General features: G+C 31.8%; 4 protein-coding genes across 4 annotated transcripts; 2 read left to right on the top strand and 2 right to left on the bottom strand.

Annotated features, from left to right (window-relative positions):
* Positions 1-5,845: 5,845 nt before the first annotated feature.
* On the bottom strand, positions 5,846-8,214 carry LOC100808148 (cytochrome P450 710A11). Its single transcript, XM_003546040.5, has one exon. The coding sequence runs from the start codon at positions 7,757-7,759 to the stop codon at positions 6,194-6,196; it is 1,566 nt and encodes a 521-aa protein (XP_003546088.1). The 5' UTR covers positions 7,760-8,214; the 3' UTR covers positions 5,846-6,193.
* Positions 8,215-17,040: 8,826 nt separating this feature from the next.
* LOC102662831 (60S ribosomal protein L18a-like protein) lies at positions 17,041-21,436 on the top strand. The gene is made up of 4 exons (XM_014767997.3): positions 17,041-17,747; positions 18,080-18,155; positions 18,825-18,939; positions 20,604-21,436. The coding sequence occupies exons 1-4, from the start codon at positions 17,567-17,569 to the stop codon at positions 20,673-20,675; spliced, it is 444 nt and encodes a 147-aa protein (XP_014623483.1). The 5' UTR covers positions 17,041-17,566; the 3' UTR covers positions 20,676-21,436.
* LOC100306566 (uncharacterized) lies at positions 21,366-23,574 on the bottom strand. Its single transcript, NM_001249905.2, is given in 6 exon segments — positions 21,366-21,652; positions 21,831-21,960; positions 22,162-22,247; positions 23,122-23,167; positions 23,245-23,364; positions 23,442-23,574. Coding segments are annotated over 6 exon segments (453 nt in total). The 5' UTR covers positions 23,445-23,574; the 3' UTR covers positions 21,366-21,584.
* Positions 23,575-25,881: 2,307 nt separating this feature from the next.
* LOC100306174 (uncharacterized) lies at positions 25,882-27,823 on the top strand. Its single transcript, NM_001251799.2, has 4 exons — positions 25,882-25,956; positions 26,047-26,162; positions 26,335-26,398; positions 27,289-27,823. The coding sequence occupies exons 1-4, from the start codon at positions 25,942-25,944 to the stop codon at positions 27,628-27,630; spliced, it is 537 nt and encodes a 178-aa protein (NP_001238728.1). The 5' UTR covers positions 25,882-25,941; the 3' UTR covers positions 27,631-27,823.

Raw genomic sequence — 27,823 nt, forward strand, 5'->3', positions numbered from 1 at the left:
TTGACTATTCATTTGGTTATATTGTTTAGATTTAATTTTTTTTCTCTCATGTAAAATATTTTCTTCTCATGTGATATGTCTTCATATATCTGTGTTTGCATTTATATTTTGTTATGGTATTTTTTTGCATTAAATCGGTACTCCCTTTGAACTTATATAAAAATAAAAATAATTAATTTTATGCTAATTAAGAAAGTTAGTTCATGTTATTTTTTTCACTAATCTCAAGTGGAAAATAAGGTTGTTTCTAAAATGTATTTTATTGAAACTTATTATCATAAAAAAAAGTCATTAGAAATAGGATTAGAATTAAACGAAGGTTGTTTTAGAAAGATAAAATTAAATAGGACAAAATTAGTTAGATTTATTTATATTTAATTAAAATATAAAATTAATTTTTTATATATATAAGTTAAGAGAAAATATATGTTTATAATTTATTCAGTATGTATTATCGTGTATATACAATTTATAGTAGTAGTTTAAAGAACTATGATTATTATTAAATACATTTATAGTATATAATAATCATAGTTCTCACGATACAAAGACCGCTGCACTACCAAACCAGATTATCGCTATCATTTGAACACTCATCCACCCCGCCACTGAGCATTTCACGTGACCAGCTATGCATGGGAAGTGAGACAAAAATCAATTTAAACATAAGTTTTTGTCTTTCAGACTAGTCTGCGGAGTAGAACATCCTTGTACGTGTCACAATATGACCTATGTTGCCACTTTGCATGCCACGTAAAATAGTGAACTTGACATAATACTAAAGGTGAACAATAGATTACATTTTGCAAAAAAATTTAAACTTTAAATTTCATCAATTCCAAAAACTACTCATGTAATGATTTCAGAAACTAGATAGTAGCGGTTTTACTCGATTAGCATGGTATGCTACACACTCCCCACGCCATTCTTCAATAATGCAGCTTTTGCGTATGACAAATTTTGTTTTAGTTTCTTTAAATAAACCCTGTTTTATTTTAGTCTATCTAAATATATCTCTTCTCTCTAAATAGTAAATACACATCAATAGTCAATACATACATAGGACCCTTATTAAATGCATTTCTTTTAGCTCTTTTCTCTATTAAATGCATTTCTTTTTTCTATTTCTCGTATTTTTTTTTTCTTTCTTCTTTATTTCTCCTCAACAAAACTTTGCATCTTGTTTCACACAGAGAGAGAAAGAGAGAGATGGGGTAATGAATCTACTTTACTCTTTGCATTCAAGTCAGTGAAAGAGCAATTTGGATTCCATTTCATCTTCAAGCCTCCATGATCAACCCATACCTTCACACGATGACGAACGACGAACGACCACCGGTGCAGCCACCAACAAACTCAAATCAGCGAACCCATCAAGTCACACGTTGCAACGTTAAGCACCCGCTAGCTAATTGGTTCCTCATACCATTGTCTTTTTCTACATGCCTTTTTAAATCATGTTGATTCCTACACATGCATAATCAATTCTTCAAATCAGCTAGTTGATTAAACACGTGTCACGTATTAAAAATTGATGTGTTAAAAATTCAATTTTCCTTCTAAAGCTAATTATTCCATCGACAACTATAATTAATTGTGTGTTTGGTTTAATATTGTAGAATTGATTTTTGATATGTTGTTATATGTTTAGTCTTATGTTAGAAAATTGATTCTGACTTGAAATAATTTTAAGTAGATCAAAAAAATTTAACTGAATTTTATTTGAAAATCAATTCTAATCACAATCAACTTTATCCAAAATCAATTTTGCCCATGCTTATCAAAACATACACCAAATACAATTATATAATCAATTATAGTGTATATAACATGTTGATTTATTTATATTTATTTGTTAAAATAAACGTTTATTTTAATAAAAATAAACAGCTCTTTGTATTTTTTAATGTGTTTGTTTAAACTGTTTTGTTTAAAAAAAAACTAATATTCTACTTATTTTAAGAAATAAATCTTATTTATTTCTTTAAAAAATTATATAAAATCACTTATTTTAAAATTATTTTTTAAATTTAAATAAACTCACCCAATAATTAATTATATAAGCTCACACGTGTCATTTGTGCATCAGTAATTATAAGGATATAAGAATCTTTTAAAATTTATTTAAATTCTTTCTTTTCATTTCACTTATATGAGTGGTTTGGTTAGATAGAAGAGACAAAAATAGAAAAGAATTAAAAAAAATATTTAAATTAAAATAAAGAAAAGAGAGGAGATTCACACTAAATTTTTAAAAGAAAATCTCCCTCCAACTTTCTCCCAACCAAACTACCATTAAATCAAACTATATTTTTAAATATTTTTTATTTTATTTCTCACTCATTTGAATATTTTACTTTTTTCAAAATGTAATAATTTCCATGTAGAGGTACCGGACAAAGATTTAGGGGTGAAGAATGAAGAGCATTGAATTCTGCCGACAAAAACAAAGATTGAGCTGCGGATTGGTTTGTCTCATCATATGATGTACAGCTTTCCCTTTTAAACCTACAGATGTGGAAGGCAGAGCCGCAGGCAGCATGTTAAAGTGACCGGTAATAAATATTTTACTATTTGTTACGAGTATTTCTCTTTTCAATTTTATCATATTTTCTATTTTCTTCTTTCTTGCATTTATTCACCCAAAGTTATCATAAACAAATAATAATAGATCTTTAAAAATATTAAAGCTATTTTTTCGACAATATCACTATATATAATTAAAATAAATTAACTAATACTTCTATTGAAAACAGGCATCTATCATAAAAAAATTAAGTTAGTATTTCTTCAATATTTATTTATAAGACATAATCAATAAATTTTGTTATCTCTTATTGTAATATATTTTTTTCATTTCTCTTGTATATTAATTTTTTTTACTAAAATATTTTGAATTATCTTTTTTTTCTTTCTATACCATGAAGATAACAATAGAATGCATTATCGTTTGATTGTAGGATAATTTATGGCAAGAGTAGAGTAGTTGATAAACTGTGAATATTTTTCTAAGAATTTATATCAATGGATTTTTTTCGCAAATAAGTGGTCCCAAATCCCAATTCAATTTAAATTAATGAGAAATAAATTTAAACAAATAATAAATATCGTCTTAGAAATTAAATAAAGAAAAAAACTTTTAAACGTGTGACGGTCGACTCCGAAGACAAGACACAACACAACAGAAGGCAACAATGCAAAGACAAATCCCAAATCCAAGAACAAGAGGTCAATCTAGCTAGCATTACATAACAGTGGTGTCAGTGCAACATGTGCATGTGACCACACGAGTTTTACACTTTCCTGACTAGACTAATCTAGATTTTAGACCAAAGATAGGTTCACAACACACCCACGTTGGATGCTACAATATATCAACCAGAAGCTACTATAAACTTTACAATGTTACAATCCAGCAAAACCCAACATTGTTACGACCCACAAGTCCCGAGTCACAAGAGTTTTCGTGGTAATTTATAAATTGAGTTTCAATATACTTTACACAACATGGAAGTAAAGAAAAATAATAAATGTTCATTTGCTTAAATGAGAAGTTATATCAATGGAACATATGAATGAGCATTTGTGTTGGTTTACGTTGAGATCATATGATTTATTGTTTTTTATACGCACTTGATGTTGTATCTATTGATATGAGAATGTGGAGTTGTATAATGCATGTTTTCCCCCTATGTTTCTATATTTGTATGCATTGTTGTTGTGTTTGTATGTTATTTGCACATACTCTTGTTTTACTTGTGTCTGAATGTTCACCCTTTGTGTTTGTTTTTTTTTTTTTATCATTTTTGTTCATGGTGTTGTGTCGATCGAGGATTATAAGGTATGAAGTGGAAGGTACATTGGGTAAGTCATGATTGAGTTCATGAAAAACATGGGAAAGTTATAGGATGTTGTTGTTCCATGTACTTATTCCTTTGACTTCTGCTTCGAATAATTTGAGCTTATTCTCTTATTAGATTGATCAGCTTAATTATCTTTCTTCAGCATTGCATCATTGGGCTAGCCAAGGTTTAGCAAATAACTTTCGTTTGTCGGGGTGATTCTTTAAATTTGGCTTTGTGAGTAGTAATCAAGGTTGCTTTAATGTTAGAGCTTCTTACTCCAACAAAAGTAGCCATGATTGCGAAGACCTCAAAGAACTCTACAATGGACAGGTGAATAAGGAAATTGATTCTCATAAACAACACTAAATGTTCTACACTGGTTCAATGGAATAGAATGTTCACTAGAATAACTAAAATTTTGATTGGAATCAAAGATAAAACATTATTTTTAGTTATTTTAGTTAATTTTGAATTTAAAGATTAAATATTTTATTGAAAAATAAAAATAAATAAAGTAAATAATATAATAATTAAAATAAGAAGGAACATTGTTGACTAGGAGATAGGTATTGTGGGGATAAGAATGCGACTCTTTTAATTAAGAAATAAAAAGGAATTTTGTTATACTATTTAGGATAAAAATAAAAAACTCAAGCACTCGCATAAAAAAGAAACCACAAACCAGTAAATTAAAATAATTTACTAAATACTTCTATTTTATCAAAATAGAATTATAGAGTAATCATATAAAGTACAAATTAACTAAAGTGGTTAATTAAAGGCACTCATACTTTCACCTCTTCTCAAATTACCAACAAATACAAGTGATTCTAAATTTGATCCCTTCAAATAAAGTTTCATTTTTTATTCTTATAGATAAAAAAATAATTGGACTAAAAGTAATTAGTCAAATTCTTTAATAAAGATTAATTATCAACAAAATTAATAAATATTTCACACTAATATCATAATAAAAAAAAGTTAACTTTTTTATGTTTGTTATAGATTCCTTAACGGTTTAAAACACATTTCACCATATACTCCTATTATTCAAGAGATATATTATATTGTGTACTTCAAGTCTGTCTAAAATGAAGATTTTTTTCCTAATATCTGAGACATATATATAAAATACCATTAAATCATATTTAAATAATTAATTTTTTTTTAAATATATATATATATATATATATATATATATATATATATATATATATATATATATATATATATATATATATATATATATATATATATATATATACACATAACTTTTTTAAGTAACTATGTGATAACTAACTAATTTTTAATATGAATCATATATAAAGTTAATTTCAATTTTAACTAAAACTATTTCAAATGAATTATTTTTATACACAAATTTATATATATATATACATAGGAGACACATCAGGTTAGAAGAATATTTTATTACGAGAGATGAGAAAATTAAACACTTCTTATATATCCGTGGAACAGGGGTTTAAAATATAATTAAAGTAAAAAAGAAAAAAAAAACATATATTTAATGCAAGAAAATTATCTAATGTCAAGGGGAAAACTATGTTGACATGTGACAATTGTCTTTAAGCCACCAATTATTTCAGAAATAAAACAAATATTCTTTTAATAAAAGTGTATTATCAGTGATTTTACTAATACAAATTTATCTAATTAGTAATGCAATTTTTTTATCTATTAATTAGTCTCTTTCAAACACGCATTAAAGAAAAAATAACCTTGCTAAGCACCATTTCTTATGCTGGCTTCAACTTTCAACACGTGAGCTGCTCCTATACATTTCTATTAAAAATCATTGCTGACTTAGCTATACAGATGTAGAACCTATTATAATAACGGCAATAATTTCATCATTCAGAGTGATCACAAGTATGTAATAATGTTTTTTCCCAAAAGAACACCTTTCAGAACTTTACAAAAGATACACGTACAGATACAGCAGCAGCATCCCAAAAGTTCAAAAGGGCCACCTCAGTAAATTTGGCATCTTTCTTTGTTACATCATTTTATTTGATTGCTAATAAGCACCCAATCATCCACCTTCCAATCACCTCTCACATTCACATACACAAACTCTTACAAGGATTGCAACATTTCAAAAAAACCAACCAGAAGAAAAGTCAACACAATTTTGTGGCTGCTAGACACAAAACACAAACAAATTTTGATAAAAACACATTTTGGATGTCTTAATTTTCAGTCAAAATTGAATTTATCCAATTTAAACCAAAAATTGGAATCCAAAACGCATCTTATCCAATTAAATTTAAAAAATGATAAACCTGCATGAGACGAATAAATAAACCCATGAGAGAAGGGCAATATGGTCATTTGACGAGGTCCTCTACCGAAGGAAAAGAAGGATACCGTGCGCACCGTTTGGACAGAAATACCCTGCAGTCGTCTTTGGGGCAAATGGTGGGCACGTACGCAATCTCATCACAGCCGTCGGATATGTCCCTCTTGAAATCGATCAACGTTGTGAACAAGGCGATGAAGAGAACAAGATGATTCAACGCGTACCTTTGACCTACACACTGGTGGGGCCCAGCCCCGAACGCGAGAAAGTTTCTCTTAAATATTTGGTCCTCCTGTCTCTCCTCCGAGAACCGGTCCGGGTCAAACCGGTCCGGTTCAGTGAACCCTTGAAACGACGACTCGAACGCCGACGGAAACACGATAGCTCCTTTTGGTATCGTGTACGATTCCGTCAACGGAAACCTTTCCGCCGCGACGTGCGGCACCAGCGTCGCCGGCGGCCGGAACCTCACCACCTCACGTGCCACCGCCTGAGTGTACTTCATCTCCCTAAGCATATCGGCAGTAATCAGTTCATCCGACTCCGGCGACCAGATTCCGGCGACTTCGGCCCTCACCTTCGCGAGCACCTCCGGGTGCGATTCGAGCAAAGCCACCGCCCACAGAAGCGACGAAGTGGACGCGTCCTGCGCCGCGAAGAGGAAGTCGAAGAGGTAGCCACCGATCTCGGCATCGGTGGAGAACGGCGGCGGCGTTTCTCCGGCGAGCTTGGCCTCCTCGATTTCCCTGAGCGTGTCCTGCATCCAGTAATCGATGAGGCACGAAGGCTCTTCCCCTAATGTCCGCATCCTCGTTTTGCTCATCTCGGTGCACGTGCCTAGGGCTACGACAAGCCGGTCCACGGCGAGCCTCGCGTTCCGAAACGCGGTGCCGGGGAAGTCAAACGGCAGCTTCATTAGCCCCACGTTGAATAGAAAGTAATCCCTCTCAAATCGCTCTCGGGCTTTGAGGCCCAAGTACGGGCCCACGAAGACGGTCTGGGAGGTCTCGAGGTTCATGTCACGAGCCAGGATGCGGAGCGGAATAGAATAGGAGCCTTGGGCTTGGGCCTGACTGACCCATGACTTGAGGTGGTTGAGGATGATAATCTGCTGGAGCGAGGTGTAGGTGGAGAGGGCTTTAGGGGTGAAATTGGGGGCGATCCGACGGCGGAGATTTTTGTGGTCTTGGCCAGTCATGTAGATGAGGTTGTGTTCGCCGAATAGTTTTTTCCCGAAGGGGTGGCCCACTAAGCGGAAGGCGTCGGGCCTGACATTGGAGAAGATTTTGTGGGAGAGTTCGGAGTCTCGGATGAAGACGATGAAGTTGCCGATGATGTAGTTGGCGGAGAAGCCCAAGGGAGTGGATTTAGCGAAAGAGGATTGAAGGTCCCAGAATTTGGTAGGGTTTCGGACCAATGGGATTGCGTTGCCTAGGAAGGGAAGGACCAAGGAGGGTCCTGGGATGGAACCTTTTTTGACTATGTACGAGATCTGTTCCAGGAGAAGCAGGAGGAGGATGAAGCATGCCAGGTACGAGGTAAGCTCCGTGAAGGAGAAAGAGGCCAAGAGGGATGCCAGTGTGAGAGCCTTCATCCTCCTATCCTATCGTACCGTATGTGGGCAATGCAGAGAGAGAGAGAGAGAGAGGGAGGAGATTTATTATGGTGGCAGGGGGAATAATAAAAAAAAAAAAAAAAGGAGGGTGAAGTCAAAAATGGTGAGAGATTTGATTTCAGGTCAAAATTAGAGTTTTGATAGGCAGAGGGTAGGTGGTGTTGGGAATAGTGGATAGAGGTAGTAGCTAGTAGGAAGCAGAAGAGGTGAAGAGAGGGAGATAAATAAGATGGTGGTGGGTCTATGGTGGGGTTCAGATCCAGCTAGGTAAGGCCATTCTCTGACGTCGGAAACATCGTTTACGACAACGGATACACTCTTTTCTTTTTCTTTTTCTTCTCTCATCTCTGTGTGCCCCTGCTCTAACTACTGTTACTCCTAGTCGTGAATTCAAATTTTATTCATACTTTCAACTTCTTCTCTCATCTCTGAGATTTCAACGCATACTTCATAGATCTTTTTTTAATATTTTTTATTTTATATTTAAAGTGATCCCACTATTATTTAATTAAACAACATAAATCGCTATTATTTATATGTATGGTTGTTAACAGTTAAACTTAAGTTTCCAGTTTGAATTTGCCAAAGCAACCCAAATTTGATTTTTACAAAACTAAGTTTTCAAACAAAATTTCCACGTACAAACATATTTTTGGTGTAACCAAACATATTATCAAAATAAGTTTAATCCCAAAACTGAATTCGGAGTACCCAAACCAAAAATCAAACATACTCTAAATCTTCTTTTAGGATGAAACATGCACTAAGGTATGAGTTAGGAATGTGATTTTGACAATTTTTAAATGAAAATAAAAGAAAATATATTATTTTAAGAAAATAAAAAATATCTTTGACTTTTTTAATTAGCATTCAATCATATACAACTTTTTCATTTAAAAAATTTGTTTCATGCCTTACCGAAAAGGATGTATTTTTGAGAATTTTAATATATATTTTGAATTTTAAGATATAAAATAAGAAAGGAAAACTTCGTTACTTAAAAAGTAAAAAATACTTTTGGGTTTTTTCAACTGGAATTTAATCATATAGTAGTACCAATTTTACATTTAAAATATGCTTCATGCCTTACCCAAAAAAAAAATGAGAAAGGACAAATTTTATGCATTGAACGAAATGATTGTATATTTTGTTATAAATTAAGTTCGTTTTTATAGTTTTTTCTACAAAAAGTTATGGACACATTTTATGCATTGGACGAAACGTTTGAGACTTAAGATTATTAATATTCTTAGCATTTTTTATTCTTGAATACAGCTTTATCCTAAATTAATTAATTATTGGAGAAATAAACTTAATATTGGAAATGTAAATATACTATACTACGCATTGTCATTTTCTTTAATGCTTTACACATTTTACTCGTGTGAAATTTCTAGAAATCGCTCTTTTCTGCTGTCTCTCTGTGTATCTGGACCAGAATCGCCTAAGATTAAAAAGAATTGCATGGTGATGCCTTTTTAAATTAAACGGTTTAAATATTTTTAACTTACATTTTATTTTATAATTTATTATATCAAATCTATTTATAATAATTGAGATTCACATAGTTAAAAATTGAAGCGCAGAAAATTCTGGTCTTATCTCTGTAGTCTGCATTGACACGTGTGTCTTTTTTCTTGTAAAGTTTTCGGCTGGCTGCTGTTTGTATTATCCTTGGAGCATTCTGTTTTCTTACTACCACCTATTAAAAAAATCCGAATCATACAAAACAGTTATGCATATTTTATGAATTTGATCATTGATATAATTTAATTAATCTTATATTAGTAAAATAGTGTTGAAAATAGTTTTTTTAATATAGTCCATAATGTTTTCATACGGTAATTCATTAGTGGTAACGAGATGGTTCAATTAACATTATTATTGTGTCAAACTATGAAGTAAATTCAGTAAATTATGTAGTATATTTTAACGTAACAGGAAATAGTATAATATTCCCACAAGAAAAAAAAAGTATAATTTACTTATATTTTAAAAAATATTCTTTAATAATATTAAGTTAAATATAACGTGATTGGCTGAAATTTCTTTACTAACGTACTGCACATATTTAAAACAATGAGTCAAGTGTGTTACGTTATCAAAACCACAATTCGACAGACATATCCCGTTTGTTCATTTGGAATTGAAGTTTTTGGGTGTGACAAGAAGTAAAGAGAGAGAAAATATAAAAATTGAGAAATTCCTTTACATTATTTAAACTAAAAGAAGTAAGAAAAGAAGACAAAAAGAAAATTCAGCAAAAAATAATAATTTTCTTTTTTTGAAATAAAATTTTTTCTCTAGAAATTTGAATCTTCTATGTGCTTATTTGAGGACACTTTTATAAATAAAAATTAAGACAAAAAAGAGGGAGAGAAAAATTGAATATATTTTTATTCTTATAAAAAACAATTCTTAATTTATTTTACACAATGAATAATATAAGAAAGGTAAACAATTGTTACGTCTCAATTTTTTCCTTTTTCTTTTTCTTCAATTCAAATTTCAATAATCAAAATGTAAAAGCATCTCCGGTGCCTGAAAAAAAACAATAATTTGTTACTACAATCGAATTTGGAATGAGTTCACCAAACGTAGAAAAACTAGTGTTACTTTTAAAGAGTTTATCGGTCTTGGAATTGCTGAATTATAAGTGTAAAATGAATTTTACATTAAATAGGAATGAAAAATAAAATATTATATAAGTAAAAATAAGATTCACAAATCTTAATTTTATGATTTTAAATTAAAATATAATATTAAATTTTGATTGTTTATGATCCAATGCTAAAAAATATTTTTGCAATGTTACCCCTTAGTCGCAAGGACAATGTGTTTGGCTGCTACTCGTGTCGAAGAACATTGCTGGCTAGTGGTAAGCTGGCCGCTGACCAGACTTGGGTCATATTCGAAATATTAACAAACTATCAACTCAACTAACTATAAAATTTGGTGTAACTTCATTTTTTTGAATATGGTTAAAATTATTAATCTAGATAGAAATATATCATCATTTTATATCTGAGATTTATAAATAATAGAATATGAGTATGAGTAAATTCTAAGGTGCATTTTTAAAAAAATTATACTAAACCATTTGACCATCTTTTTCCAATTCTTTCTCATCCCTTTGACCATTCTTTCTTCGTATAAGCAAAACCCCCCATCTCAGGTGCAGTTGTTGCACCATCACACCAGCACCACCATGTCGTGAACAATTTAAGTCATCCTGAACCACTTGCCACCATCAAAATTAATCACAATTAGAACCAACGCATATCACTAAAAATGAAAAAAAAAAAAGAAAAAAAGAACCACCATTATACCATTGTCACTCTGCTCTGTCATCATTGATTATAATCACTTTGATCCTCCAATCAATGCAACCACCATTGGCCACGTATAAAGAAGAGAGGCAAACTGAAAACGTTTAGAAAGTAGGATTGACGAGAGGTAAAAGCAAAATTAAAACTAACGTTGGTCTAGCATATGCTCGTATTGAAAAACATTTTTAAAAATTAGTAATTAGTGTCAGCCACAATTCACATAAGTGGAAAAAAAAAATCAATTTAGCACTAATTGGGTTAATGCTAACTACATCTATGTCAACGATAATTATCACTTAAATATTATCGTTGAAGATGTTACAATATGAATGTGAAGTCGTTGTTATCCTCAAATTTTCCTTCTTCAAGGTCAAGGTGATAGTTACTTTTCCTCTTCAACTACAGTTCAAGCATTCTTCGAGAAGTTTAATTAATCGAAAAGTCATCCTTTTAGAATATTCCAATCCTATCATTTCCATTTTATCTCCGTTGGATTTGTGAATATATATATATATTAAGTCAATTACTTTCGGTCACGTTAGTATTCACTATTCAAAGTTGACAAGACTTGAAAAATTCCCAATCGTGTACGACCGACTCTGTTTTTATAGAACACCATTTTTGATATTTCACATTTCCTTTATTTGGACAAGTAAAAGTAATCTTGAAAGCTCAAACCTCAAAGGTTCTTTCCACATCCAAGACGCGCACCATAACATACAAATCGATTCTGCTAAGCAGAGAATTTTAGCATAATTAGTCGGTTGAAGATATAATATGTAGAATGTTCTCTAAGATTCCTCCACCAGGACGATGATGATGCCTTCCCATGTTTGAAATGAACAAATAAAACACGGGTTTCTTGCTCGTGAAGAATCTGAATACTAAGTTAAAAGTTACATTTTCTATCAACCAAAATACTAAAGTGAAAATTAAGTTCAACGAAAACTTGATAAGATTTCTAATTTTCTACCAACGAAATCTAATACTATTAAGCCAAAACGAGAAGAAGAAAAAAAAAATCTGATATTAGAAGACTAATTGGAACAAAAATATTTATAGGAATTAAAAGTATAAAACATATTTTACATAGACTAAAAATGCTAATTAAGCCTATTTTTATATTATTATTATTTTACATTTTTATCTTATCAGATTGTCAGACACTTCTTTTTTTTTTATCATATATTTAATTATATGAAAAATATATAAACATAATTTCTGCATAAATTTTACATCCCCATATATAATTAATCATTAAACTATTAGAATTAATTTTATTCAAATATAATTTTATATTTCATATTGAAGGCACACGTCTCAAGAATTAAATCCGCACAAAACATAGCTATGTATGTCGCGGGCTTTGAGTCTTGAGCATACTTAAGGGCCCGGACAATGTCTCAAAAAGCAAGCGTCACAATTTCAATTATGATTGTGACATTATTTTTATTAATATTCTTTTTATCGTGTAATACCACATAATTGTAGGGAAGTTGATGGAATTAGATTCATCCCATGAACTTGATAAATTAAATTAATTTAGATTAGTTTGGTTAATTGATTTTTAAAAAAATCTGAACTAACTTGTAATTACTTTAGTTTTTGGATTATTTATTTTTTAACTAGGACCAATCCAATTGCATTATCAACTATTTTTAACTTTTAAATTAATATAACATAAAATTTCATACTTAAATTTTTCTCTCATTTTCGTTTTTATTTATTTATTTTGGTATTCTTTAATCTTATCTAGTATTGTCATGTATCTTAATTTGGTAATGTTTCATAATAAAACGGAGAAACAGCTAAAATGAGTTCATGCTTTCATAATTATCTTACACTTTAAATTAACACAATCTAATGCTCATAAAATTTTCAACAAAAAAGAAGGAAAAAAATACATCACGTGACATGAAAACCCCACCTTTGACTTGGGTAATTCAACTCTCATCCCAGGCAATTCTGGAGTGCTTCAATTCAAGAAATTCAATTACATGAAAACAACAGTCAAAAGTTATGCATAATTGCTTTGAATATCTGAAATAGAGCTGGTGGTGTAGTGTAGGGTGAAAGGAAGACATCAAATACTTGTAATCAGCTGATGGTCTACCCCTAGTATTAGTGATCATGTGAATCTCCTGTATGTAATGTTCAATTTATTTTCTAATTAAGAGTAATGTCAACTGTCAAGTATGATCAATTAATAGTTTTAGGAATGACTTTTCAAGAGGACGATGTGTCAATAATACTGGGATTTGTTAACCTGTTTAATTTGATCCAGTTTTAGTAAAGCAGACTTAGGTTTTCAACTCACCTTTTCACCTAACCCGCCAATATAAGATCGATGAATTTGCAATATTTTAATGAGACTGAAGCAATAACTTTATTCTAGAAGATCGATGAATATGCACCTTATTTATTTTGTTATGAAACATAAAGTAGAATTTTTTTAACATATAAGTTATTTATTTTACTTAAATTATTATTCATAGAATTTATAAATGTTTAACGTGCAAGTACGGAGAAAAATTAGTTTTTGGGTTGGTTGAGAATATTATAATCCATTAATTATGCTGACGTAGAAAAGATGTTTTAAAATGAATTTGTAAATCCAATATAATTTATCTAAGGATTTTTTTTTGGATCAATGATAAATTTTGTTGTGAAAGTTTTGCATTATGAAAATAGCAGTTGTGTAACAAAAAGAAAAAGTAGTTGTTATACTTTTAGGTTTTAACTACCTTTAAAAAAAATAAAAACTTTTGACTAACTTTGTTCTTCTCTATCATATCAATTTTAAGGCAATTTGCAGTGAAAGGACGTTACGTTTACGCAAAATTTAATTAGTTTAATTTTGATATAGTGTTGTTTTAAAGATTTTTAAGTACATTGTTAATTAATTAAAAAAATTATCTTAAAATTTTAAAATAACTATTGTAAAAAATAATACCTTTTAGTTATATAATAATCTATTATGGAATAACAGTATAAAACTATACTATTAATGAATATTGTTAGTGGCTACAACAATTTAACGGCAAGTGGTGACATTAAGTAACTTCAAAACTTATTTGAATACAAGTATTATATCATGATTTGTAATTGTCATATTGTGTACTTTTTTATTCTTAGTAATATATGTACATGATCTGGGAGAAGAAATTTTAACGCAATTCACGATGAAAAGACGTTAGTTTACGCAAAATTTAACTAGTTTCATTTTGATATATTGTTAGTTTAAAGATTTTTACATTTTTAATTAATTAAAAATATATATGAATATTTTAAAATAATTATTATAATAATAAATAATTTTTATTATATGATAATATATGATGATATAAAAGGTTTTTTTTAAGACAATAATGATATAAAAAGTTACTCTATATTATTAGTGTATTTCAATTAAATTCAAAATTACTCCACATGATACGTGAACAATTAATGAATATTTTAAGTGGCTATAACAACTTAATGGCATGTGTGATGACATGAAGAAATTACATACAAAACTTATTTAAATACAAGTAATATCATGATCCATGATTGTCATATTGTGCACTTTTTCTCTTAATTATGTGTACATCATTTGCGAGAAGAAAGTTTGTATTTAATATACTCGATAGTTGATTAGTACTTTTTTTGGAACTCAACTATTTATGATAGGGTTAATTTAAGACCCTCATTTATAGTAATAACAGTACCTCCCCGTCCATAATAATCATCATTTGAAAAGGAAAAAATTATTTCTAAATAATTATCCTTTTAATTTTTTAGTATAACATTAATTAATTTTTTACTTATATCTCTTATAACATCAATAATATGAGCTAGAAAAATTAAAAATGATCAAATTAATTTTATAAAATTATTCTTCTTTTTTCATCTATTTTTTTTTATGTTTGTAAAAACTACTTGTAAGTAAGTTATAATGGGCCAGAGGAGTAATGGTTCCCGCCTGGCTTGGTTGCAGTGGTGTACCGAGTAAATTGGCTCTTTGACTCTAAAAGTTTGCCGAAGAATTAATGAAACTGATACATTTAAAAAAAAATAAAAAATCGGTGAATAAAAAAAATGAAGCTGATGCAGAATAAATTTAAAAATTTCATGCTCCTCTATTTTCAAATGGATTTGACCATTTGGGCTTTCAATAATGCCGTCAGTGTTATTGCTGTAATTTTTTATTGGTAAACACTAATTGTTAGTTTGTTAGTTTTTTTTTTATTGGCAGAAGAAGCCAACACATGACCTTTCTCTTGTTTCCTCCCATTTTAACAATTCAACCAACCTTTTTATATCCTGTGATTATGACATTTGGTATCAGTTTGTCTAAACATTTGGGACCTTAGAAAAACAGTCTAAACATCTTTATTTTCTAATTTTATGTGTCCCCAGTTTCACGAAAACTAGTTTTCTCAATATACACAATAAAACAAAGTTTCATCAAATATATTTTTTGAAAAAATTTAAAAATGGTATAATTAAATCATACAATCACCTAACAAGTAAACCAACTGAATTGTTCCAACTAACTCATATCTCAAGTATGAATCTTGGTATGCAGCTTTGCTAAATGCTAATGCTCGGAGGAGGAAGAGTTTTATTGCCCACGCTAGACAAACAAGCTCAAGCAGGATTGCATTAGGAAAAAAATAGGTAAAATTATATTTTTGGTTTCTCACTTTAGGTCTAATTTTTAATTCACGAATTGTGTCCTTTATTTTATAAGAAAATGCAATGTTAATCCCCATATATTATAATTGGATGTTGATAGTTAGGTTGACTGCCATGTGTTAACGTCGGATAGACACATAAAAATAAATATTTTTTAAGTACTTATAACCCTAATTAATTATCTTTAATTTATTTTAAAAATTATTAAAACCAAAAAAAAAAAAATGAAAGATGTCGCAGTACCCGTCCCACTTCCTCTCTCTCCCTCCTCCCCCAGCCATACCTCGGCATCACCTACTTTGGCCACCCTGCCACCCCGCAGCACCCGTCCCCCTCCCCCTCCCCGGAGCGCATCGTCGTCGGGCTCCGCTACCTCAACGCAAGATCCCTCCGCCTCGAAGACGTCGACCCCGCCATCACCCGCAGCCTCCTCTACAACAACAACAACATTTTCAATTGGATCAGGGAAACAAGAACAACAACAAGGGCAATTACAATTACTTTGTTTTTCGCGATGGTGGCGTGTCGGGGAAAAGAAGTTTGTTCAATTGGGGTGATCATCCATCTATGGCTGCTGATGCTGTTGAAAATGGATGGTCACGATTTGCTTTCACAGGGTACAAGAGTTACATGCCATCTCCTTTGAAAAAATCAGCACTTTTAGGAGTTTGCGCTGCACATGGTGGAGGAAGTGATTTTGGAAGAGAATTAGAGGCTGAGATAAGCTGGGAAGTGGCCTGTGGATCTGCTGAGTTTATGCAGAAGGTGAAGTGAGAGAGAGATAGAGAGAGGAAGTGACCTCTTCCTTCTCAAATGGTTGAAATGGCAAACTCCCGGTTGGTAGAAGAAACATACTTATTGCATTTACAGACATAAAATACGAAAGATTACTCACGCATTGGATAGCTACGGAACAATTGTGAATTTCAGAAATTGAATAGTTCATGTAATCATAAAGGTATAAGCTTTTAGTTTATGTAAATGCATGTAGGTGACGAGGCTTGTACCTAAGGTATCAAGTTTCCATTGTTTCTACCTTTTCATTTTCAAATCATGGATATTTAATTCTGCAGTTTTTATAGGTGTCTTGTATTCTTCCTATTGTGAGGAAGAGGGTGGTGTTGCTGTAGAGGAGGCTGCGGGTGATGGCGGGGTCGACGTCTTCGAGGTGGAGGGATCTTGTGTTGAGGTGACGGAGCCTGGTGACGATGCGCTCCGGGGAGGGGGACGGGTGCTGCGGGGTGGCGGTGGGGGCGAAGTAGGTGATGCTGAGGTATGGCTGGGGGAGGAGGGAGAGAGAGGAAGCAGGACGGGTGCTCCGACATCTTTGGTTTTTTTTTTGTTTTTAATAATTTTTAAAATAAATTAAAGATAATTAATTAGGGTTAGAGACACTCGAAAAATGTTTAAATTTACGTGTCTATCGGACGTTAACATGTGACCGTCAACATTATTGCCTAACGGTCAACCGTCTAATCGTGACGTCAGAGCATCAACATTAGACTTTCTTACAAAATAAAGGTTCTAATTTGTGAATTAAATTAACGGGAAACCAAATGTGAAATTACACCTAAAATAAGAGATCAAAAATATAATTTTAGCTAAAAAAAAATACTTATACGGTCACCAATCAAAAACACAAAAAGGGCAAAAAGTTGAGCCCAGGCCCATTTATTTAAACTTCGGGTGTAAGATTAAATCTTGTGGGTGAAGCAACGAAATACTACAAAAACATGAACGTAGGATGAGAAAGATGGTCGGAAATTGAGGAAGTAGTAAAATGATTCCCAAGATTTCTCCGATGAACGAGGATGGGAAGAACAGAGGAATCGGAATAGCCACCGAAAACCCTTATTATGGAACCTTTCAAGGCGTCGCTAACCACTATCCTCCTCAACACCAACAACCACCCGTTCCCTACGCTAATTATTACCAACGACAAGGATACCACGTCGTTCCAGGTACAATACAATCACGTACAACCATATTCACATTCTTATTTTTTACTCATACCTATGGCTATTGTTGAGTTCAACACTAGACGCGATAGTTCCTATGTTTCGATCCTTAATTTCATGTTCTCACAAGAGAGAATGATAGTTAAATTAAAACGAGATTTAATGGATTTGGATTTGGCACAAACAATGTACTCAGCACTCACAATATATACTAATGGATTTGGATTTCGATCCTTAATTTTATGTTTCTGGACACGAAAGTAGCTTTATGGAATCTGTTTGAATAATGTATTCACAATGTTTTTTTTATTTTTTTTTTATGTTAATCGTGCAAGTTTATGCCGTTGCTGAAGGAAGGCCTGTGAGAGAACGTCGTCTTCCTTGCTGTGGACTTAGTCTGGGTTGGTTCTTGTGAGTTTGCTTTGTCTTACTTGCTAGTATTTTTATTTTTGAAAGTGCTTTTTTTTTAATCCAATATATCTCCGCCAAGCTTTTAGAGATTCATTAGTATTTCTTTAAAGGATTGACATATCTCAACATTCTTCATGGACACACACTTGAGGTTCCAAACCCTAAGTACATGCATAACAAACATGATAATCTATCAAGCATACCACGCCATGTTTTGAGAGTGTTAAGGGCAACGCAAATACTGCAAAGCTTCAACCTAGCTAGCTAAACTATAAATGCCAAGCTTGTAATACACGTACGTGGTTTGCTATTTGATTAAAATTTGAAGTGGCTTTATCTTTGTATTGCTAATGACTAAAGTCTACAATCGCATGCCTAATAACAATTACTAAACTTTAGGGGCGCCTACTTATTTCATTGTCCTAAGAGCTAAAGTTGTAAGAAGTTTTGCCGTCTTTGTGTATGTTTTTGGATTAACCAAATAATTCAAGCATACAAATTTTTAGAGATCAGATTAAAACTGGATCCCAATGAGCGTGAATGTGTTGGAGGTTCAATCCTCTAATAAAACCCCCCTCCCCGTTTAGGTGCTTGCTCCTTCGATTATTTGAAAGCAACCGTTATTTTCTCTGATGATATTGATGGTTGCAACTTTATTTGTATTTCAAGGTTTATAATGGGTTGGTTTCTTGGTGGTGTTCCCTGGTACGTTGGCACTTTCATTCTAATGTTTGTACATATGGATTGCCGAGAAAAGCCTGGATTGATTGCATGCGCAGTTGCTGTAAGTTTTAGTTTTTATTGCAAATTAATTATTTCATTTTCACATGTTTTAGGTTTTCTTTAACGCATTAATAATTAGAAGTCTTGTCATGTCATAGTTGGTATGGGGCTAAAAAGAAATGGGATTATAGTTTTGGTTGCTGCAACTTTTAATTTCTTAAATATTCATCGTGTAATTTCCACTGTCTCTTCATGTCATGATACAAAGCAGTATATAGATGTTTGGCTATCAAAATTTAATTCGCTCATCTGCTGGGTGTTATGTGGATATATTGCAACTCGGTCATCTAATTGGAAAGTGAAGTTAAAAATCTAGTTTTGTTCACCAGTTATTGAAGCGACTTCAGTAACATAGTTGTGTATAGTTTCTAGTCTGTAATTAATCTTTAGAATTGGATGTTTGAGTCATTCAATCAGGAGAAATTTTCTTATAGACTAGAGTTGAAAAGCAGTGTCTGAGATATGTTATATGTGTTGTTATCTTTATAGATTGATTACAAAAGAGGAAAGAAAGAGTTCAGATTAAGAACTATGCTAAATACATTAGGCTGTTATATACATGTAGATCGGTATAAACAATCATCTCCTAATATTAAAAATGTTCCAAGGTTGTTTTACCATGTTAAGAACCTGCTTAATTACTACCGTTGACAAGTGAGTACAATGTACAACAATGGGTCCCCTTGCTCGTAAGATGTGGAATTAATGGTTTATTCTCCATCTCATGAACCATCCTTTTTTTCACAAACTTCCAGCATCATGGCTCAATCCGGTTACTAGTTATAACGTCTCAGAGATATAGAGGATAGTTGTAATAATATCTCAATCAGAGACTTTCTGGTACAGGATCCCCATGAAGGGCAAGTGTAGAGCATAGTTGCATCTCTGGAGAGGAGATTATGATAAAAACATTATACTAGGGTTACACAGAGAAGAGAATGATTTTAGAATGAACTCATGATAAGTGATGAACCCTGATTTTATTTGATAGTATTAACCCAAGTTGATCTGTTTATAGTTGCCGTAGTTTTTTTTTCTTCTGCAGCCAGTATTGAGTGCAGTTCATCTCTTGTCAATTGGTCACCTTACATTGTAAGATGTAAATGTCAAGGGTTCGAAACTTTTCAAGATACATACTAAGTTAGATCATTTAAATTGGGCACTGATGTAAAAGAATAAAAGACATTGTCGTCAGCACAGCTCACAAAATCTTAAGTCATATCATTTTCCCTCCCTCCAAATCCCCCCGTATTGAAGAGGATGGAAAAGGTGGAGGGGAGGATTTTGGCTCCCTCATTTTACCTTCCATTCCCTCCAACAAGATGGGTTCATCTATGATTTTGATTACGATAGATAGGTCTATTACTGCATTATGCTGATAAAGAATACTGTCTGATCTAGGAATTGTAATGCATCTACAGATTCAATGATCTGCATTATGCTACTCTTTTTTTGTAGAGGGCTAATTTTGTCATGTTATTATTCCTTTGAAATATTAATTTACTGGAATTTTTTGTTTAAAAACTAGTAGAAGAATGACAAGTTAGAATTCAGATGGTCAATTTAGGAGTTTATTTAAAAAATAAAAAGTATTATTATCATTGATTAGATTTAAATGGTGTTGTCTTCCCTGTGCTCCCTTGAACTATGTACTTGAATTTACAGTCCTTCGTTACTGTGATTGTTCTTGCCCTTGGTGTCACACAAGGAGATCTTGGGAGGTTGACATCCTTTTGACCTGCACAATCCTGTGGACCTTTTCTTGCTGTAATTTACTCTTTGGAACTCGGTGCGGAAGTTACAATTGGCTGCGGTTGGAAATTGATACTTAAATGCAATTTCTACATGTTAGACTAGTAGTTGATGGAAGTTTGGAAACAGATTAAAGAAAAACTCCTTTTAAATAGGATGTATAATATACATCCACTTGACCTAATTTAAAGTGTATTATGATTTTAATTTACTAAACTTTAATAGTATTCACTCTTAAATATTAACTCGTATAATATGTACCAGTATGACAACAAAGTATCAATCCTTCTACTACCTATAACCCATGTTTTACCACCATCACTGTAACGCCTTGCCTACTAGTGTCATTGATTTTACCATTACACCATTATCATCAACGTCAACGTCTTAGCATGCGCCTTGTGATGTTAATATTGATGGAAATCATCTTGTAGTGCATTATTGACATTCATAAATAAAAATATTTAACGGGTAGGGAGTAAAATTTTGAGAAAATGCATACCATAGATTTGAACGCAATTATGTTCTTCACAAAAATTGGGAACAAAATTTGCGGCAAATTATAAACTATAATTTCATTTGACGAACAATGATTAGATTTCCAATTCATTCATTGCTTAAAAGTAGCCGAGAGAGAGAAGCGAATTATAAAAAACAATAATCAACCAAACCTAGGGCGCAATTTATCAAAGTAGTGATTAACACATTTGCAAGCCACGAAGCAACATACTCAACTTTCAAAAATCTGACAATAATGCAGTCAACTAAAATTCTGTTCTAACACCTCAAGAAATGCAAGAGTTCTGATATTAACTTGAAGAGCATCAAAAGGCCACCATTCTCTTTGGCATCGAAAGTAAAATATAGCAACTCCAGTCGTATACCATACGAAGTTTAAAGTCTTCTACCCCTTCTACCACTCTTTCTACGTGTACTATCCGAAGGAATGGGAGTAACATCCTCTGGAGAATCAAGAAACATTAATCAATCAAATAATTAATTAACATTTAACAATAAAAGACAAACAAATGAAATCAATAAAAGAATGGGAAATACAATGAATATTAAAAAAAAACTCAGTAAACAAGACATTTAAGGGGCAAATCAAGTGAACTAAGGGTTCCTTAAAAAGGCAAATACCTATACGACCAATTTTCATTCCTGAACGTGCAAGGGCTCGAAGAGCTGATTGAGCACCAGGACCAGGTGTTTTGGTCTTGTTTCCACCAGTGGCACGGAGCCTGATATGAAGAGCAGTTATGCCCAGTTCCTGCTCCAAAACAAATTGAAATGATACATCAAGCTTTGACAGCTTCACAGAAAATAACATCCTGCTGCTACAGTGATTTCACAGAGCAAAATCATTGAAAAAGATTGGCCAGTGATACTGGCTAACAAACAGGATGATCAAATTGGAATTCTATCAAATTCATAAAGAAAGCAAAAATTCTACGTTAAGAGGCCCACTGACCTTACATCTGGCAGCAACATCCTGTGCTGCAAGCATAGCAGCATATGGAGATGATTCATCTCTGTCAGCTTTAACTTTCATCCCACCTGAAGATAGAAAACAAAGACATAAGTAAATTACAGCAGTTTTCCGGTATCCACTAAAAAAGAAAGACTCAACCCAAATTCATTTATTGGTGAACCATGTTAGCTAGGTTATATACAAATGAATCCCCAGTTTTCTAGTATCCGTTCTAAAGAAAGATTCAACCAAAATTAATTTATTGGAGAAAAATGTTAGCATGGTGATATACAAATGAATCCCCAGTTTTCCTGTATCCATTCTAAAAAAAGATTCAACCAAAATTAATTTATTGGAGAAGAATGTTAGCTTGGTGATATACAAATAGATACGAAGTTATATGAATAGAAAACTCCAAAAATATTAAGAATATGCAAAACAGAACACTAAGTGCATGTTTGGATGAGGGTTGACAAAATTGATGATTTTGAAGTGAAGTGATTTATGTTTGGATGTTTTCATTACAAAATCAAGTTAGGAATAAAACTTGGTATAAATTTTTTGATACAACGCAAAAGCTACTCAAAGTTGCTTCAACATTCTGGATCCATAATCAATTTTGAAATCTTCTCCAATGTGAAACCATACATACACTAAGCTACCTCAATTGTGGGGTATGGAAATACCTAAGTGCCAACATAAGGATCTCACAAAAAAGATATACGTCAAAAAGAAGAGAAAAACCTATAGGGGATTAAAAAACACATATATTCACTCTCAGCCAATAAAATCCACTGAAACCACAATATGGACTATTTCAATTTCAATAATATAAAAAAATGTGAAATTTTACTAAAAGGCGGGGGAAAAAATTAAGCAGATAAACAATAACCAACATATTTTTTTTGGAATTAGCCGATAATTTACTAGGTCTTGCGATGAGAAGAGAATAACTCATACCAGTGATGCGAACAAGGGTTTCCCTCCCAGACAAATCAGTGACATGCTGCAATCATAAAAAAAAAATTAAACATGAGATTTCAGATATTGATAGTGGAAGCTAAGACAAATGCATATACTGACGATGAAGGTGTCGTTGAAGGAGGCAAAGATGCGAGCCACGCCGAAAACATGTTCACCGTCTCTAACGGCTGGACCAAGAGTGACATTTTCCTCCTTTGGCTCCCTAACCTTTCTCCTCGACTGCACAACAAATAAACAAATCTATGGTTAGAGTGAAAAGGGGCGCGAGAGACAAAGAGATTTCATGATCTACGCACCATGGTTGCTGAAGGGCTTCGGAGTTCGGAGATTGATGAAGCTTATTAGGGTTTCAAAGCCAGCGTTTTTGTTTTTATACAGATCTGGAGTAGGGTTTTGCTGGATGCCCTCCACCTTTTTTCATTTACTCACACTAGTCGCATTTTTTATCCTCTCAGTTATATATTTAAATTTGAATTAATTAAAGTATTTATAATCAATCAATATAATTTAATTTTAATATTTTATGAACATTGATTTCAATTATTTCAATATTATTATTATTACTACTATTATTTCATTTGACAATTTTAATTACTCATAATATACTTTTTTTAACATTCTTTCTTTATAGTGCAATAATTCTTTTAGTATTGTACTTTTCATTATAAAAAATATATAATTTACTTCAACGGTTAAATTTATTTTAATATATTATTGATAGCATAAAAAGTGGTTAGCCGAAGGAAGCAAGACAGTCGATAGCATGCGGCTAAAAGATGGCCAGTGACCAAACAATTGTTTTATGTAATATTTGCAGAATTGGACTCGAATCAGTAATCAAGATAAAACTGATTTTAATAAAATATTTTTTTGATATAATATCTTAGTAATATTAAATAAAAATTAATATAATGTACATAAATGAATAATAATAAAAAGTAAATTTAACTTTTTAAAAGTGTCATAGATTAAAATATTTCTTTTTTTAACCAAAATGATGTAATTTTGATTTTTTTTAAAACAATTTTAAGTAAAACCAGTTAACCCACCAGATTTATCGGTTTTTCATCGGTTCAACGATTTTGAATCAGTTTAAGCATATTCTATTTTTTAAAAAGTATTAAATCGATAATTGATTTTCGGTTGAATCAGACTTATCTAGGTTTCAAATTAGAGATTTTTAGTCAATAACATAGTAAAATTGAAAGAGTACTTGGGTAAAGCCCATTACCTTTGTTATATTCAAGGCATCCTCTTACCTCACATAATCCCCTATCACTTGAAGGTCAAATATAATATTTTGAATTTCCACCTCTAAAATCTTAACCTTTTTATGTTGACTTACTTTGTCCACCCCAACACAGAGGATAATCTTAGTAAATGACATTTGCGGTTGATCTAATCCTAATGTGCTTGGGGACATCATAAAGTTTCAAAACCCTTGTAGGCTTTTAAAGCATAGAACCAGTTATGCCATTCAAATTGATATCACACGATGGTGGCAAAAAATCTTTGCTTGTTGAGATGTAATTCCTTCTGAGCCTAGACACTAGTTACACATCATTTACAATTCTTTGTTTCATTAAAGTCATTCTTCATATTGTGTTTGTCCACTGAAAATCATCTTAGCCTTACTTGAGTACGCACGTGATTTCACCATCGATAAAAAAATGTTATATACAGTAAAATGATATAATACATGTGTTAATATATAATTACTTAAATACTTAACACTTAAATATGTCCCTGGTCCCTCAAATTTAGGTCACTTCTATTTTTTTTCTCCTAAATTAAAATTTATTTTTTTAGTGTCTCAATTTCAAAAATATTTTTAGTCTTTCATTCAGTAAAGAAATGTCACAAATTGTGTATGGTTGTATATTGATTTCATATAATTTAAATCAATTTTATATCGAATTTATTAATTAATCAATCTATAATTAGTTTCTAACAAAAAATGAATAGAAAATTTGTAGGGATAAGTAAATTGAAATGAATATATATATATATATATATATATATATATATATATATATATATATATATATATATATATATATATATATATATATAATCTTAATTTAAAAGGGTATTGCAAGACGATTATGAATTTGTAGCTATCATTAAGGCAATACGTATGTATAAAACTTTAAAAAAAGATAATTAAATGAAGAAAAATTGTCACGTTTGAAAGGTAACTCGGTGAAGAAAGATTTATAGAATCACGACTCACTGAAATAATTATGATTCAATGAAATTAGTATGACTCAATGAAATAATTACGATTCAATGAAATTAGGAAATGAGCTGTAAAAAAAGCAAGAGTGAGTGAAAAAAATATAAAAAATTATAGCATGTCATATTTTTATGATCGCATTTTATTCAATAAATTTTTTAGAAATAAAAATATAATTAAGTAGTAAATGTTTTAAAATGTCAGAAGGAAAATAATTTGAAATAAATCAAAATACATAAAATAATAATTATATTATTTATTTTATATTTTATATTTATCATTTAATTTAACCTTTAATTTTAATAAATTTATTTATTATTTATTTACTATCTCCAAATTTTTACTGAATAATGCAAAAAAAAAATCTAAACTTTTGGGCCTTAAAGTAGTCGGCCCAAATAAAGAAAAGCTCGAACCCGAGCCCAATGTTCCAAGTTAAAAGTTAGGGTTTCGAGCTTCTTTAAATACGCAAAAAACCCTACTTTGCTCCTCTTCATCGTAGCGCCAGACTGAGAGGAAGAGAGAGGGAGATTCTTTGTTTGCTACCTTCTCTCGGAAAAATGGTTACGTTCAGGGTGCGTAAGATTCACACCATTTGGTGTTCGATTTCATTTTCCTCTGTTAATGATTTTTACGAGGTGGTGTTTTGTTATGTGTATTTGCAGTTTCACCAGTACCAGGTGGTTGGGAGGGCTCTTCCCACGGAAGCAGATCAGCACCCCAAGATCTACCGAATGAAGCTCTGGGCCACCAACGAGGTTCGCGCCAAGTCCAAGTTCTGGTAATGTTTTGTTCCTTTTTATTAGTTTTATTTTTTTGAGATCCTTGATTTAATGTTTTGCGCCGTGTATTGTTTTCTTAGTTTCCAGCAATCAGATTGAATTGCCTCTGTTTTGAATTCTAGGGTTTAGGGGCTGTTTTTATAATTTTGAATTTGTTTTGCTTTCAATTAGGTATTTTCTGAGGAAACTGAAAAAGGTGAAGAAGAGCAATGGCCAAGTGCTTGCCATCAACGAGGTACAATCTCCTTTAGGCATAGTTTTACTTGCTTTATTTTTTTCTATATTAATGTACGGATTTTATTGCCTATGGTTTTGGGAAGTTGAAAACTATGGTTAAGTAATCTTTTTTTTTCCAAGAATGTGTTATAAGGTGATTTATTTGGTGTTTTACCTTAGTATGCAGTGTGAACTTGGTTTGCTGAAAGTTTAGGGTCTTTGCAATTTTTTTATAATAAATTGTTTAAAAACTCACTTGTGGGCAAGATGTTATATTTTCCTATGATAGCTTTTGTGTTGCTTATAGGTTGCATGGAAATTGCGTTTTGTCGTTGTTGCTCACTATTTTAAATTGTTTTTGTTGACTTAGAGGTTATCACGGATTCAGCTTAATAGATTTTTTTTAAATGGTATACAACTTCAGACAAATTAGCTTATGTACAAACTGTTTCTTGATAACCCATGTTTTCAGTAGTTAAAATTATCTTCAAAGAAAAAAGTGTTCAATGGAAGGTGTCTTGTGTTTTTTTTAAAAGTACTTTCAGTGTTACTATTAGAGTCCACTGCCCTGCTGAATTCAAAATTTTTATGGAGTAATTTCATAATGTTTGTTTTGCCTGTTGAATTACTTTGTATCATGACATTTATTAAATTTATTAATGGACTCCTTGTATGTTTCAAATCTGTTGAAATGCAGATATTTCATAATGTTTAGAGTAGATGCTTATTTTGCTCTATCAATAATCTGTAGAGTTAGCTTGTCATGGCATATTTATTAATTGAGTCCTTGTAATGTTGCCAAGCTGTTTCTGGATTTGCGGATTATTTCAACTCAGTTTGAAATACAATGTTAGTTTTCTGTTGGCTAATTGTGGGTGCTCTGTTCTGTTGAATTATTTTATTTTCCAGATTTTTGAGAAGAACCCAACCAAAATTAAGAACTATGGTATATGGTTGCGGTATCAGAGTAGGACTGGTTACCACAACATGTACAAGGAGTACCGTGACACCACTCTAAACGGTGCAGTTGAGGCAATGTACAATGAAATGGCTTCTCGTCACAGGGTCAGGAGCCCTTGCATCCAAATTATCAAGACTGCGACCATCCCAGCTAAGCTTTGCAAGAGGGAGAGCACCAAGCAATTTCACAATTCCAAAATCAAGTTCCCATTGGTCTACAAGAAAGTTAGACCACCTACCAGAAAGCTGAAGACCACATACAAGGCCAAAAAGCCCAACTTGTTTATGTAACGTGGTTGATGAATGAGTTACAAATACTTGGTGTCTATCAGGCGTTTTTAGTAGAGACGTACCCGTTGGTTTTTTACTGCCAGATTTTGTTTGAGGTTCTTTTAGACTATTTTCATTGGGTTTATCTTTATGTTTCTGTTGGATATTATCTTTTGATCATTTTGATAATTGAGTAGAATTGAACAAAATTTAT

Source organism: Glycine max, chromosome 15 (genome assembly GCF_000004515.6).
Source record: "Glycine max cultivar Williams 82 chromosome 15, Glycine_max_v4.0, whole genome shotgun sequence".
In the NCBI taxonomy this organism is placed as follows: Eukaryota; Viridiplantae; Streptophyta; class Magnoliopsida; order Fabales; family Fabaceae; genus Glycine; species Glycine max.

Excerpts from the sequence above, each read along its gene's own strand:
- LOC102662831 (XM_014767997.3), top strand. The coding sequence starts at position 17,567 with ATGATTCCCAAGATTTCTCCGATGAACGAGGATGGGAAGAACAGAGGA. Across the intron at positions 17,748-18,079 it reads AGGATACCACGTCGTTCCAG|TTTATGCCGTTGCTGAAGGA; the intron begins GTACAATACAAT and ends TAATCGTGCAAG. Across the intron at positions 18,156-18,824 it reads CTTAGTCTGGGTTGGTTCTT|GTTTATAATGGGTTGGTTTC; the intron begins GTGAGTTTGCTT and ends TTGTATTTCAAG.
- LOC100808148 (XM_003546040.5), bottom strand. The coding sequence starts at position 7,759 with ATGAAGGCTCTCACACTGGCATCCCTCTTGGCCTCTTTCTCCTTCACG.
- LOC100306174 (NM_001251799.2), top strand. Across the intron at positions 26,163-26,334 it reads CGCGCCAAGTCCAAGTTCTG|GTATTTTCTGAGGAAACTGA; the intron begins GTAATGTTTTGT and ends GCTTTCAATTAG. Across the intron at positions 26,399-27,288 it reads AAGTGCTTGCCATCAACGAG|ATTTTTGAGAAGAACCCAAC; the intron begins GTACAATCTCCT and ends TTTATTTTCCAG.